Source organism: Cucurbita pepo, chromosome 14 (genome assembly GCF_057944985.1).
Source record: "Cucurbita pepo subsp. pepo isolate OVF chromosome 14, ASM5794498v1, whole genome shotgun sequence".
Taxonomy (NCBI): domain Eukaryota; kingdom Viridiplantae; phylum Streptophyta; class Magnoliopsida; order Cucurbitales; family Cucurbitaceae; genus Cucurbita; species Cucurbita pepo.
The window spans coordinates 5,558,510-5,571,709 of NC_141811.1; the positions used below are offsets into that span (position 1 = coordinate 5,558,510).

The 13,200-nt window shown below is 34.9% G+C and overlaps 2 protein-coding genes and 1 non-coding gene across 3 annotated transcripts; all 3 read right to left on the bottom strand.

Annotated features, from left to right (window-relative positions):
* Positions 1-323: 323 nt before the first annotated feature.
* On the bottom strand, positions 324-3,083 carry LOC111809739 (uncharacterized). Its single transcript, XM_023696139.2, has 4 exons — positions 2,739-3,083; positions 2,577-2,637; positions 2,347-2,491; positions 324-674 (listed from the first exon to the last, which is right to left on the bottom strand). The coding sequence occupies exons 1-4, from the start codon at positions 2,932-2,934 to the stop codon at positions 420-422; spliced, it is 657 nt and encodes a 218-aa protein (XP_023551907.2). The 5' UTR covers positions 2,935-3,083; the 3' UTR covers positions 324-419.
* Positions 3,084-4,160: 1,077 nt separating this feature from the next.
* On the bottom strand, positions 4,161-4,245 carry TRNAM-CAU (transfer RNA methionine (anticodon CAU)). Its single transcript is given in 2 exon segments — positions 4,161-4,196; positions 4,208-4,245. It is a non-coding gene; the product is annotated as a tRNA-Met (tRNA).
* A 5,697-nt stretch (positions 4,246-9,942) lies between these two features.
* Positions 9,943-11,724, bottom strand: LOC111810412 (uncharacterized). The gene has a single exon (XM_023697118.2). It carries the CDS (start codon positions 11,620-11,622, stop codon positions 10,354-10,356), a length of 1,269 nt encoding a protein of 422 aa, XP_023552886.2. The 5' UTR covers positions 11,623-11,724; the 3' UTR covers positions 9,943-10,353.
* Positions 11,725-13,200: the final 1,476 nt, after the last annotated feature.

The following is a 13,200-nucleotide window of genomic DNA, read 5'->3' on the forward strand; positions in this document are numbered from 1 at the left end:
AGACAAGAAATCTAAGATTTTCTGTCACTCTTTGGTCTTACGAGTTAAATATGTTAGAAACTACGACTCTCCACAATAATATGATATTGTTTATTTTGATCACAAGTTCTCATGACTTTGCTTTTAGTTTTCCCGAAGAGTCTCGTATCAATAGAGACAGTATTTCATTACCCAATGTGGAACTCCTCTCCCAAGAGTCTTCGTCAATTCGAGACCAAGACGTATCTAGCCAAGACGTATCTAGCCTAGGTGGTCTAGCAGGTCCCACCATTCTAATAATTTAAAATAATTTTTTTCAAAAATCAAAACCTACAAAGAAAAGCTTTTCCAGAAACACAAACATTTATATCATAGGCTTTAAACTCCAACGTCTGTAATATTCATTTCCATATCCATCACATATATAAATGACCAAATTTTCATTCTTCTTTACCCATGGCCATCAAGAACTCACCTTCGCACACGACTTCGCCTCCGACGTACGCCTTCCCTTCCATTTTGGCAATTCCGAACTTCTTCTGCAACTTAACAAGAGTCATTCGCATCACCAATGTGTCTCCTGCGATCACGGGTTTTCGGAACCTCACTTTGTCGATTCCAGCGAAGAAGAAGTTGTCGCGTGAGCCTCCCACCTCTGGTTGCAGCATAACTAGACCGCCTACTTGAGCCATTGCCTGCAAACCCAACAATGTCATGGAGCTTTATTAACAACTATATTTAAGTATCATAAAAACATGGAGATCATATTTGGAGATCTTCATCACACAAGGATTATACCTGTCCTCTGTCATGACAGCTTCATACTAGTACAAGATATTGTGAAATTCATTGAGAAATAAAAAGGATGTGTTATTCATGAGAAAGGTCTAACCAAACGACGCTGAAATAAAAAGGAGCGTCCGACAAATAATCGATGGCACTAGCAGCCTATCGGATGCTGAAAATGAGAGGGATTTCATCACCTTTTTCACCCATGGTTGGTTGGACCCTGTTGGGATCCCACATCGATTGTAGAGGGGAACAAAGCATTCTTTACAAGGGTGGGGAAATCTCTCCCTAGTAGACGCGTTTTAAAACCGTGAGGCTGATAACGATACGTAACGAGCCAAAACGGACAATATCTGCTAGTTGTAGGCTTGGGTTGTTACAAATGGTATTAGAGGCAGGTTCCGTGCAATGTGCTAGAGGACATTGGACCACCAAGAGAGGTGGATTGTGAGATCCCATATCGGTTGGAGAGGAGAATGAAGCATTTTTTATGAGGGTGTGGAAACCTCTCTTTAGTAGACGCGTTTTAAAACTGTGAAGCTGACAACGATATGTAACAGGCCAAAGCGGACAATATCTGTTAGCGGTGGGCTTGGGCTGTTACAAACCCTCCCGAATATTACTCAACAGGACCATATTTCAGATCATTAAGCTTCACAGCTTGAACGTAACCAGAGTAAGAAATTTACTATGCTGTTTTCTGAATTAGGCACTAAAAAATCCCCCGGGTCCTGATGGTATCATGCTGAAATCTCCAAAAGAATTGGAACTTTTCTTAAAAGTGACACAATGAGAGCGTTCCAACATATTTTAAGAACATGGATTATCAATGCCTCACTCAACGAGACACACATGCATCATTCCAAAGAAATTGGAGTCTCGCACAGTTCATGACTACAGACCCATTAGCCTCAGCTCTTTCCTGTGGTTAGAGTTCTTTCTAAAAGACTAAAGAAGGTTCTTCCTCATACTATCTTTGCGCTTATGGACCGTTAATATCACGTAACAGCTCAAGTCCACCGCTAGCAGATATTGTCTTCTTTGAATTTTCCCTTCAAAGATTTTAAAACGTGTTTACGAGGGAGAGGTTTCCACCCTTAGGAATGTCTCGTTCTCCTGTCCAACGAATGTGGGATCTCACAATCCATCCCCCTTTAAAGGCCTAGTGTCCTCGCTGGCACACCGTTTGGTGTTTGGCTATGATACCATTTGTCCTCTTTAGGTTTTTCCTTTCCGACTTTTCCCTCAAGATTTTAAAACGCGTTTACAAGGAAGAGGTTTCCACACCCTTATAAGAAATGCTTCGTTCTCCTCTCCAACCAATGTGATTCAATCCATCGCATTGGGATCAATCAAGAGCTTAGAAGTTAGTACTAGTAGCGCTATGATAGCTCATCTACACAATTTGCAGATTGTACATTTCTTTTTTTTCTCATATGAACATGGGCGATACATAACATTTGAAGTGGTTTAGAACTTGCATCAACCATGAGAACAGTTCATAAATTCATGAATTCATCGAAAGTTCATTTTGAATAGATAGTAAGCAGTTGAATAATTTGAAGGTTAAGAAGATACCTCAACCATGAGAACACCAGGCATGATGGGTCTATCAGGGAAGTGCCCTGGAAAGAAGTTATCATTGATGGTAACATTCTTAATTGCAACAGCGGAAACCCCAGGATTGTATTCGATCACTCTATCTACTAAAAGAAATGGGAACCTTAAGCAAAAGAAAAAAATCACAATATAAGAATAAAATCCAAGAATCTCCAAAACCCCAAACAGAGGAACAATTTAACAAACACCTGTGGGGCAAGATATTACGAATCTCATTGATATCCATGACAGTAGGAAAAGATGGAAACTCTGAGGAAAGAATCGAATCGAATCAAATCAAATCAAATCAGCTACAAGGAGAAGAACAACAACAAAAACCCCACGATTTGAAATTGGAGAGAGGAGCTTACTCTTTTCGATGGGAACATCTACTTTTTCTTCAATGGGTGCGTCGTGGACGGCGGTATTGAGAGAACACCGGAAAGTGGGAAGCGAATTGGAACGAAAAGAGAGGGAAACAGAGGGTGTGGGACGAAGAAGGGATCTGGGTTTGTCCGGGCATTGAGTATGGGTGAAGGAGAAGAGAGAAGTGGAAGTGGCCGCCATTGTTGGGGATGAGGGGAAGCTCTGAAAGACGGTGGAAACGAAGGTGTGTGAATGAATTAACGTTTAGAGAGAGTAGTTTAAAGCTGCAAAAGAGCACAAATCCAACGCATTCGCATCGGCCTTCCCACTGACAGAACGATGATATCAAGGCCCCATTATTTATGTGTATATAGTCTAAATTCACTGATAGAAAATCTAATTTTTTTTTGGATAATTAATATTATACAGCTAACATTCAAAATGGATAACTGACTGCAATTTATTGGTGATCGCAATAAAAAATCTAATTTTTTTTGGATAATTAATATTATACAGCTAACATTCAAAATGGATAACTGACTGCAATTTATTGGTGATCGCAATAAAAAATCTAATTTTTTTTGGATAATTAATATTATACAGCTAACATTCAAAATGGATAACTGACTGCAATTTATTGGTGATCGCAATAAAAAATCTAATTTTTTTTTGGATAATTTATTGGTGATCGCAATAAAAAATCTAATTTTTTTTGGATAATTAATATTATACAGCTAACATTCAAAAACTAACTGGAATTTATTGGTGAACGATTTATTGGTGATCGCAATAAAAAATCTAATTTTTTTTGGATAATTAATATTATACAGCTAACATTCAAAAACTGACTGCAATTTATTGGTGAACGACGGCGTTTATAACGACGGCGTTTATTTTATACACTTTGAAAATAAGATAAAAGATGTTTGGGGTGAGAGAGGCTCGAACTCTCGACCAAACTGACTGCAATTTATTGGCGTTTATTTTTTTTTTGGATAATTTATTGGTGATCGCAATAAAAAATCTAATTTTTTTTGGATAATTAATATTATACAGCTAACATTCAAAAACTGACTGCAATTTATTGGTGAACGACGGCGTTTATAACGACGGCGTTTATTTTATACACTTTGAAAATAAGATAAAAGATGTTTGGGGTGAGAGAGGCTCGAACTCTCGACCAAACTAATTTATTGGTGAACGACGGCGTTTATAACGACGGCGTTTATTTTATGTTTGGGGTGAGAGAGGCTCGAACTCTCGACCAAACTGACTGCAATTTATTGGCGTTTATTTTATACACTTTGAAAATAAGATAAAAGATGTTTGGGGTGAGAGAGGCTCGAACTCTCGACCAAACTGACTGCAATTTATTGGTGAACGACGGCGTTTATTTTATACACTTTGAAAATAAGATAAAAGATGTTTGGGGCGAGAGAGGCTCGAACTCTCGACCTCAGGATAACTCTAAAGCTATGAGACCTACGCGCTAGCCAACTGCGCCACCACCCCGTTGTTGTACAATTTTAAAATTTTAATTAAATAAAAATAACATTATGGGGTGAGAGAGGCTCGAACTCAGGATAACTCAGAAGCTATGAGACCTACGCACTAGCCAACTGCGCCACCACCCCAGTGTCGACTTGTCTTAATTTTTTTAAATCAATTTGTATTTTTAAATTAGTTTATTAATTTATAAACATTTATTGACATTGAATATTTAATTTTTAAATTCATGTATTAATTTTTATATTCGTAATTATAAAAATGAGGGTATTTTATAGATGAGAAAAATATTAAAGATAGTCTAAAAAAAATATATATTTAGGTCCATGGATTGGAGTAAAAAAGGCCCAAAATTAGGTTAGGTTGGACTGGGCTTACAAACCAACAAAACTAGGCCCATTGGTTAAATCCGACTCGAGATTAATACAAGGGAATTGTATTATAGGCCAGCAACGAATTAAAACTAGCCACTATTGTCAGATCAGACTAGAGATGGTTAAGGATTCTCCGAACTATGGAGGAGTGAGTGGGGAACATTTTTTCTTAGATAAATGAGGTTGAGATCGAGATTATATTCCTCATTTGCCCCGTTTAATATAAATATATATATATCTCTGGTTTATATTAAAAAATAAATTAGTTAATTTTGAGACTCTAATCCTAATTCTTTATGTAGGTTTATTACCTGTTGTAATATTAAAATTTTAAATTTTAAAAATTAGGTTGGTAGACGGAATGAAATATATTGTTTTATTAGGATTATTTTTTTATTTTTTAATTAAAGATTATATTGAAAAATGAAAACTTTAAAATAGCCAAACAAAAAAAAAAAAAAAAAAATACTGGTGGGAACCCAATGCTTGCAAAAAAAAAAAAATTACTCGTCTCATAAACATCACTAAATCTGACCATAGCTTAGTAGAATAAGACTCCAAGATAGATTTATATAATGATGTAGTTAATAATATGAGTGACGTTGTTGAGATTTAACCAGACTATAAGAACTAAAATAAAAAATTTAAAACTAAATTTGGAAGAAAATATTATTCAAAAAAACATTTGGAGAAATTAAAAGGAAGTTGATGAGTCTTTTAATAAAGGCAAGTAAGGTTTAGTCATCACAAGGTCCATCCAAGTACCTATGGCGTCAAGTTTGGTACTCAAATAAAGGTTTGAAAAATACTTTGGAGTACTCCATATTCAATAAAGAGTTTGAAGTCATAGGATGTACTCAGTTTGTTCTATCCTTTATCCACATTCTACACTGATCGAATAATTTTCAGATGGTTCGTAGAAATGTGTGTTAAGATTTAATGGAAACAACTTTTACCCTCAAAGACAGAGCCATTTAGGTTTTTGAGAGACCGACTATCTGTTGAAGATTATTGGGAGTGAGTTCCACGTTGGTTAATTTAGTGGAAGATCATGAGTTTATAAGGGTGAGGAATACTATTTCCATTGATATGAGGCCTTTGTTCTCAAAGTGGACAATATTATACCATTGTGCACACGATTTTTTTTTTTTTTATATCGTGCCAAAACCCATATCTCCCTACCGAAGGTTATATACTGTAAGCCGTTGTTATTTCTCTTTGCTTGCTTATATAACGTCTCTTTCGAAAATCTCTCTCTGCCCTCGTTTTCTAAAACGAATTGACTTAGCTCACTTGTCGTTGGATAGTGAGTGCCGCACAATCGCAAGTTCGCTGACATTAAAAGTGCGATTGTGACAAGTTGTGCCAAAACTCATCTCAAAATGCGGAAACACGTAAGGCCTTGAGAGGATTGAATGAGTTTGAGTGTTTGGAAGTGAAGAAGAATCTTCTATTTTCTTCTCATTTGACCCCAAACTTGTCCATCAATTCATGATTTGTTTCAGATTTTGAAGGCTCCCTTGTCTTCACATTCATGTCATCTTCTGCCCAAACCTGCAATATCCTCTTTTATGATCCCAATCTCTCATCATATCTTCTAACCTTCTAATTCAATCAACGCCATCATTTTTTTTCATCTCTTTGGTCCCACCAACTCCTTTACCATTACTCAATTACCATTCATTGATGGTCGAGTGCTTACAACTCAGAGCTCAAACGATACTTATCAAAGAAATTTTGGATTATATAGTCGATTTGGCATCAACCCTAAAAGCACCATAATCGGATAGTGAGTTTATATTTGTTGATATGCTTTTGTGAATGTAGCCTCGTTATCCACACCTCTGACAGATGAACGAAGGACCGACCTAGATTTTTTGCATGGACCATCCTAAAGAAAGAGATCAACTAAGGTGTGGAACCCTCGTAACGAGTCTTTGATTTTATAATAAGCTAAAGAGGCTACACTTTTTCGAAACAATTTAGTAAAGATATTCACGTTATTATGTCTTTAATATCATTTTGATTTTCAAACTTTTAGTAATATTTCATTTTAGTCCTTAAACTTTTCAAATGTTCGTTCTGATTCCTCAATTATCGGGTTTGTTCATTTTGGTTCCTTACTATATAAGTTTATTCTAATGTTTTAATTGGTGTAGAAGTATATGATTAAATACTTTGAATAAGATATATATATATGAATCATGATGTATGAACATATATCAAAGTCAAAAGTTACCGAAAAGAATAGCACACGATACCATTAGTGGTGTCTAATCATACTAGTATTATTGCTAAATGATCCTCAATATTCGTAATTATCCACAATATTTAAGAACTATACGCTTGCTTAATTATCCTCAATATTCTTTAGACTCGCATTTCGTGTTTAATTTTGTTTATATGAACGACACGTATGCTTACTCACCATATATAGAAAGCCAATTTAAAATTGAGATTACTAATTAAAACGATACAATCTACTATCATTGTCTTAGTAACGTCCAAGAAAACGCATGCCTAACTCTTCCAAACAATGTTTAACTTACACAACTCTCGAACTCTATTTTGAAATTGAACTAGAAACCTCGTCCATGAAATAAATCAATGCACTTACTTTTAAGTGTTGAAAAAATTTATTGATTCCCGACTCCGAGTGTCACGGACATGATTGTTTAAGACGTGTTGCATGTGACCGTGTATCAGATGTCTTAATCATGCTTGTCATAAGGTGTTGACTATGCTCGTATACTTGTTCCAAACCCCTTTACTTGCTTTCATGTATAGTTAAGTTTTTACTATTTCTGTTGCGTCAATACACGAATATATGACTAAATTATATCTACACCCACTAAGACTGAGATGCCCCAAAATGTACTATCGAGAGATGTCAACATTTTCTCGCAAACGTGACCCAAGCCTCGATCATAAAGTCGAGTTGTCTACAAATTAGGATTTTCACACGACTGACTTGTTTATCAGGTTAGAACAAGTGTCACACAATCATTGTCTTTATGACACTGAGCTGCCCCATCTTCACCCAAGCTAACAGAGTCTACTCTCCCGAGCTACCCAATATAAAGTTAGACTTGAATCTCGAGTTCAGTTTAATCTCTACACTAAAAAACCAGAGCTAGCTGAACGGATGATATTTTAGTATATCATTCCCGATATACTCGTAAATGGTTGCTTTTGCAATACGCATCTCAAAATAATGATATACAGCCATGTATGTAATATCAAACTTCACTTCGTACAAAACTTTAGCTTATTTGGATTCTACAATATTGGAATAAAGAATAATAACATTAAATAAATAAAAAATAAATAAATAAAAAACATTTTAAAACTTGTGAATGGTGCTGAAGAAATTCTGATTTGGGAATATATAAATTAGAGGAATAAGAATTTTTTTTTATTTCCCATCTCTTATGCTTTAATATTCTAAATTAAAAAAAAAAAAAAAAAAAAAAAAAAACTTTAAAGTAAAATATTATAATATAGTCTAATTCTTATTTTTATAACGATATTTCATGATTTTTTTATTTATATTTATTATAATGTCACATTTGTGGAAGAATTTAATAAAAATATTTAATGAATATGGTAAATATTTTATGTTAACTCAAAAGGATAATTCTTAATCATAATGTTGTCATTGACTATTTTGTTATATAAACTTTTGTCGTTTAATTATTATTTCTTTTTCTTTAAATTTTACTTTTTGTAATCTTCATCACAATTTAAAATTATAAAATTATGGAACTTTATTAAATTTTTATTTTTATAATTTTCAAGAAAAATATATATTTTTAAAGTATATTCTTAAACCGAGTTCAAAATAATAAATATAATTACTGTTAATAATCAAGAATATATATAAAAAGCTAACAGGGTGGGGACATAGAATATATTCTCCGTCCCCGATGGATAATTTTCTCCATTCACACTCTGTTTCACTACACGAGGCGGGTCTCCCTAGAAAAAGAATACCCCTAATCCCAATGCAACTCATTCAATCATACACAGTTTTGAACGACAGAAAGAAGTGAGGAAACCTCCTTTCTGCTCTATTCATTGCTTTTCTTTCTGTTATTTCTAAAGTAGCTACTTCAAATGACAAATTAACCATATATTTATATATCAAATTAAAATCACTTACTGAATTACTCAAATTTCTATAAACTTGAGATATCAATATTTTTGTCAGCATGATTAAGACGACGTACTATGATAGTACGAATGATTCGAACATACAACGTGTTACCTTAATACGGTTAACGTTAAATTACTCATCAATAATACACAGTAGGAGGGAACATAAGGCCATAATTGACACAGTTTTTGATAGAGAAACGTATGCAAAGGGATAAGTTTTTCTTTGTTAATCTCAAAACTTTGTCAGCTTGTTTGCTTGGTTTGGCTTTAGCATGGCCATGTTTTTTATGTGGGGTAACCAAAAGTTGTGTATCTTTTGAATATTAGGCTCAAAATGAGAGGCCATTGCCCTTTGCCCTTTGCCACTTTGACATTATCATCTCCTTTTCTCTTTCTATCTTTATGTGTTTGTGTGTTGGCATTGTGGGTTCATACAACAAAGAAAACACCATCATTGCACTCACCATCCCACACACACACACACCCTCCCTACCCATTTCCCATGTCTATGTGTTACGAGAAGCGTTAGTCGTGATCAAAAGATAACACCCTTTTCTAAACTCCTTAAAAATTTCTTACTATCAGTGAAAAAATTCAATTTTTACCGTTTTTAAACGTGTCATTCTGTATCTGTATGTATAAACTTTACTATCGATGAAAAGATTCAATTTTTTCTTTTGGGTAAAAGGGGTAGGCATTAGTGTGTGTGGGGGTGATGATGCTTCTTTTTAAAGACTCGAAATTTAATATGAAAGGTGAAGAGGATGGGTACGATCGAAGTGAAAAAAGATAATCATTTTTCAATCAAAAATATCTAAAAAGGAGTGATATTAAAGCCATATTTTTTGGGTATCCCTCCATTTCATGCAAATGAGAGAAAAGAGTATTGCCTGCATAAACCCTCCTTTTTACCTTTCTTTTTAACATTTGAATTTCATATGAACACAAGGGCCCCTTCCTCCATTCCCAATACTCCAAATCCCAACAAAAATAATTAAAAAATAACAGCGTACTATACCTGTTCTTCATCGTTCTTGGTCGTTCGTCGTTCGCTGTTGTTCATCTCTAATTAAAATAAAATCTAAAGTGAAATGATTAAGGAAGGAAAAGACAAAGAAAAGAAAGGGAAAAGGCATGTGATTGTGTGCATATCTTTTCACAAAATGATGAATTGCATAAAATAAATAATAATTATTATGAAAATTAAAGAATATGATAATGAAATTATCAAGAGATTGTGGCGGCTGAGGCTTCCCACAAATCTCGCCTCCAATCACTCCTTCTAATCTAATTAAAAGAGACAGAAAATCTTGAAATAAAAAAAAAAAAAATGGTTAATTTAATTTTAGAATCATAATATAAAATGAATTATGAAGAAATAATTAAAAATAGATCTCTGTTATTTACACCATAATAATAATAATAATAATAATAATAATAATAATAATTACCAAGAAAATGAGGTGTTTCAATTATGTTTGATAATGGCGATGGTTAATTAACGATCTCTCTCTTCTATTTCTCTCTCTACTGTAATTTCATCAATTTTTCTCATTTTCTTTGATTTTTTTTTTTTTTTCAATTAATCAGATGAACATATCCATGGTTCCACCATACCTTCAGTTCTAGCTCTTAAATTCTCTGCCGCTTTATCGCCGTGAAATCCCGGTGAATTTGCAGTGCCGGCGGCGGCGGCGTACCTGATTAATTTTCCGTTGAGATTTCCATTGCTAGATCTTAGATTGACACCTTGTTGATTTGGGTCTCCGCCGCTGCCGCCGATAACCCAGCTCGTCGGTGGAGGGTGGTTGTTGTTGTTATTGTTGTTGTTGCTGTTGTTGTTGTTGTCGCCTCGTACGGTTTGGCCGGTCGGTAGGAGGCCGTGGCTGTGGCTGTGGCTGTTTAAACCGAACTCCTCGAAAATACCCATTTTGAGATTTTGATCGTTGGATGAAGGGATCAATTTGGGGTTGGATTGAAACATGTTTTGGATGTCAAAAATTGGATTTTGTAAGTTGCCGCCGGCGAGGAAAGCCGATGACGGCGGAGAGAGAAACGGCGGTTTTTGAGGAAATGGTCGCAAAAGGTAATTCTGTTGTGTAGATTGTACAACATCCAAATGTGTTGATGATGATCTACCACCTCCGCCTCCACCACCGCCACTGCCACCGCCACCGAACAAATCGAATCTCGCGGCGTTTCTTGTAAAAGGAGACGACGAGGAAGCGGTGAAGGGTGGAGCTGGAATTCCAGTGAATTCTTGAACCATGGCACGGAAATTAGTAGTGTCTGTTGTTAACACTGTCGTCGGAGCTCGTCGAGACGCCCTCGGCCGTTTCTTCGAGCTCCTAACGACGTTCGCACCACCACCACCACCGCCACGGCCACAATTATTAGGAATATCTTGCAATTCCGTCTGATCCGAAGCTCGGAAGGAATTAACACCATCAGATGGATGAGAAAAATTGTGTACGCCGGAGAAATTAGAGATAGATGATAAACTCTGATCGGCGGCGGCGGAATTAAGATTTGCGGCGTCGAGATCCGGCGGAATTTGATCGGATCTCAGAGACCGAGACCAAACCATATCGAAATTGAGAAGTGGGTTTTGGTTAGAAAGCGAAGATCTTGGATCAAATAAATTGGACAAAGGATCAAACATGGCAGCGGCGGCGGCGGAGGAGGAAGAGGATTGAGGAAGAGGGTTGGTTGGATGGAAGTTTCCGGTGAAAGAACCACCATGACTTGGTGGATTAGCCAAAAAGGCGGCGGTGATTGAGTCGGCGGGTGACTCAAACTCCTCATCGCCGCCACTAGACGACTGCATACTCCCACTATTTCCAGACTCCATGGAGAGAGAGAAACAGAAATTAAAAACCGATAACTGAAGGGTCTGAAGAAAGCCAATAAATAAACTCCTAATAAAGGCAATTTTTTTTTTTTTTTTTTTTTTTTTTTTTTAAATAGTGAAAAAAAAAAACCCAAATTACAAAATGGGTATTAATTAAACACAAAAAATTTGCAATAATTCTTCATCTTCTTCATCTTCTTCTGGTTTTTTTGTCTCAAAAGTTGAGAATTAGGGTTTTTTCTGTACGTTAGAGAGAGAGAGAGGAAGGTGTAGGCTTTTTGCTGGATTTAAGAGAGAGAAAAGATGATAAAGGAAGAGCCGTGGGGCAGCCATGGAAGAGGAGGAGAGAGAAACTGAGTTATGAATTGGTCAATCCAAGAGAGGTAAAGGGATTTTGATTCTCATTGTAAAAGCAACCAAATTATACAATGGAACATGGATGAGTCGTTATATGCATGCATACATACACATACATATCGCGACCATTTGAAAGTACATCGACCCGACATTGAATTTAATGTTAACTAAATTATTAAAATATAATACAACACGTTAACTAGAATAAAACTCTTGATAAAAACTAATTTAAAATAACCTCCGTACACCCACATCTTCACTTATCTCAACTTCATTAAATTCTTTTATTCCATTTTCGTCTCTGTATTTTAAAATTAAAAAAGTTTATTCCTGACTGTACTTTTCGAGTTTTTATATTACATTAAATTTAAATTTAATGTAAAAAGAATTTTTTTTAACTCGAACATTCCGCTTTAAGAAATGTAAAAAATACCTTATACTTAAATTGTTATACGAAACTAAATACGTATGAATTTTACGATCGAGAGTGCATATGGGCATTAATTAAAAAATAATAATTATTAGGTGGGCTAGCAACCAAGAAATTAAAAAATAATAAAAATAAATTAAAAAAATAATTAATAATAAATTAGGGTAGATGGTAGTTGAATACTATACTATAAAGCTATTGAGATGATGACCATAACCTTCGTCACTATTACTTCTTCTTCCACTAAATCAATTTAAATGCCAAACATATCCCCTAATTAATTAATTAATTATTTAATTAATTAAAATGACAAACAATTTCTTTTCAAGATTAGGTTAATGATAGCCCACCCATATAGCAACTTTATTTTTATTGCTATTTATTACTCAAATTAAAATTATATTTATATGGTCGTTTGCCGTTCTAACAATTCTCGAGATAGATATCAGATCGTTGGTTGAAATAGTCACTGATATCTTAACCCAAATCGTGGGAATTGACCGAGTCAGAATAAAAAACATTTTTTGTTTTAGTGAGACAGATGAAATCTGTCTATCAATTGATTCAGAACCATGAAGAACCATGAAATAAGATGTGTTTTATTTATTTATTTATTTATTTATTTATTTATTTGGTGATTAGATCTAACAAGCTATCTACCCACTACCAAACCAAACCCTATCCCTAACAAGTAAACATCCTAAATTTTTCACTTTTTTTCTATACACGTTTCATCCCAAACTTATTCTAACTTACCTTTGATTTCCACCTTCTATTTCGGTTTGTGTTTT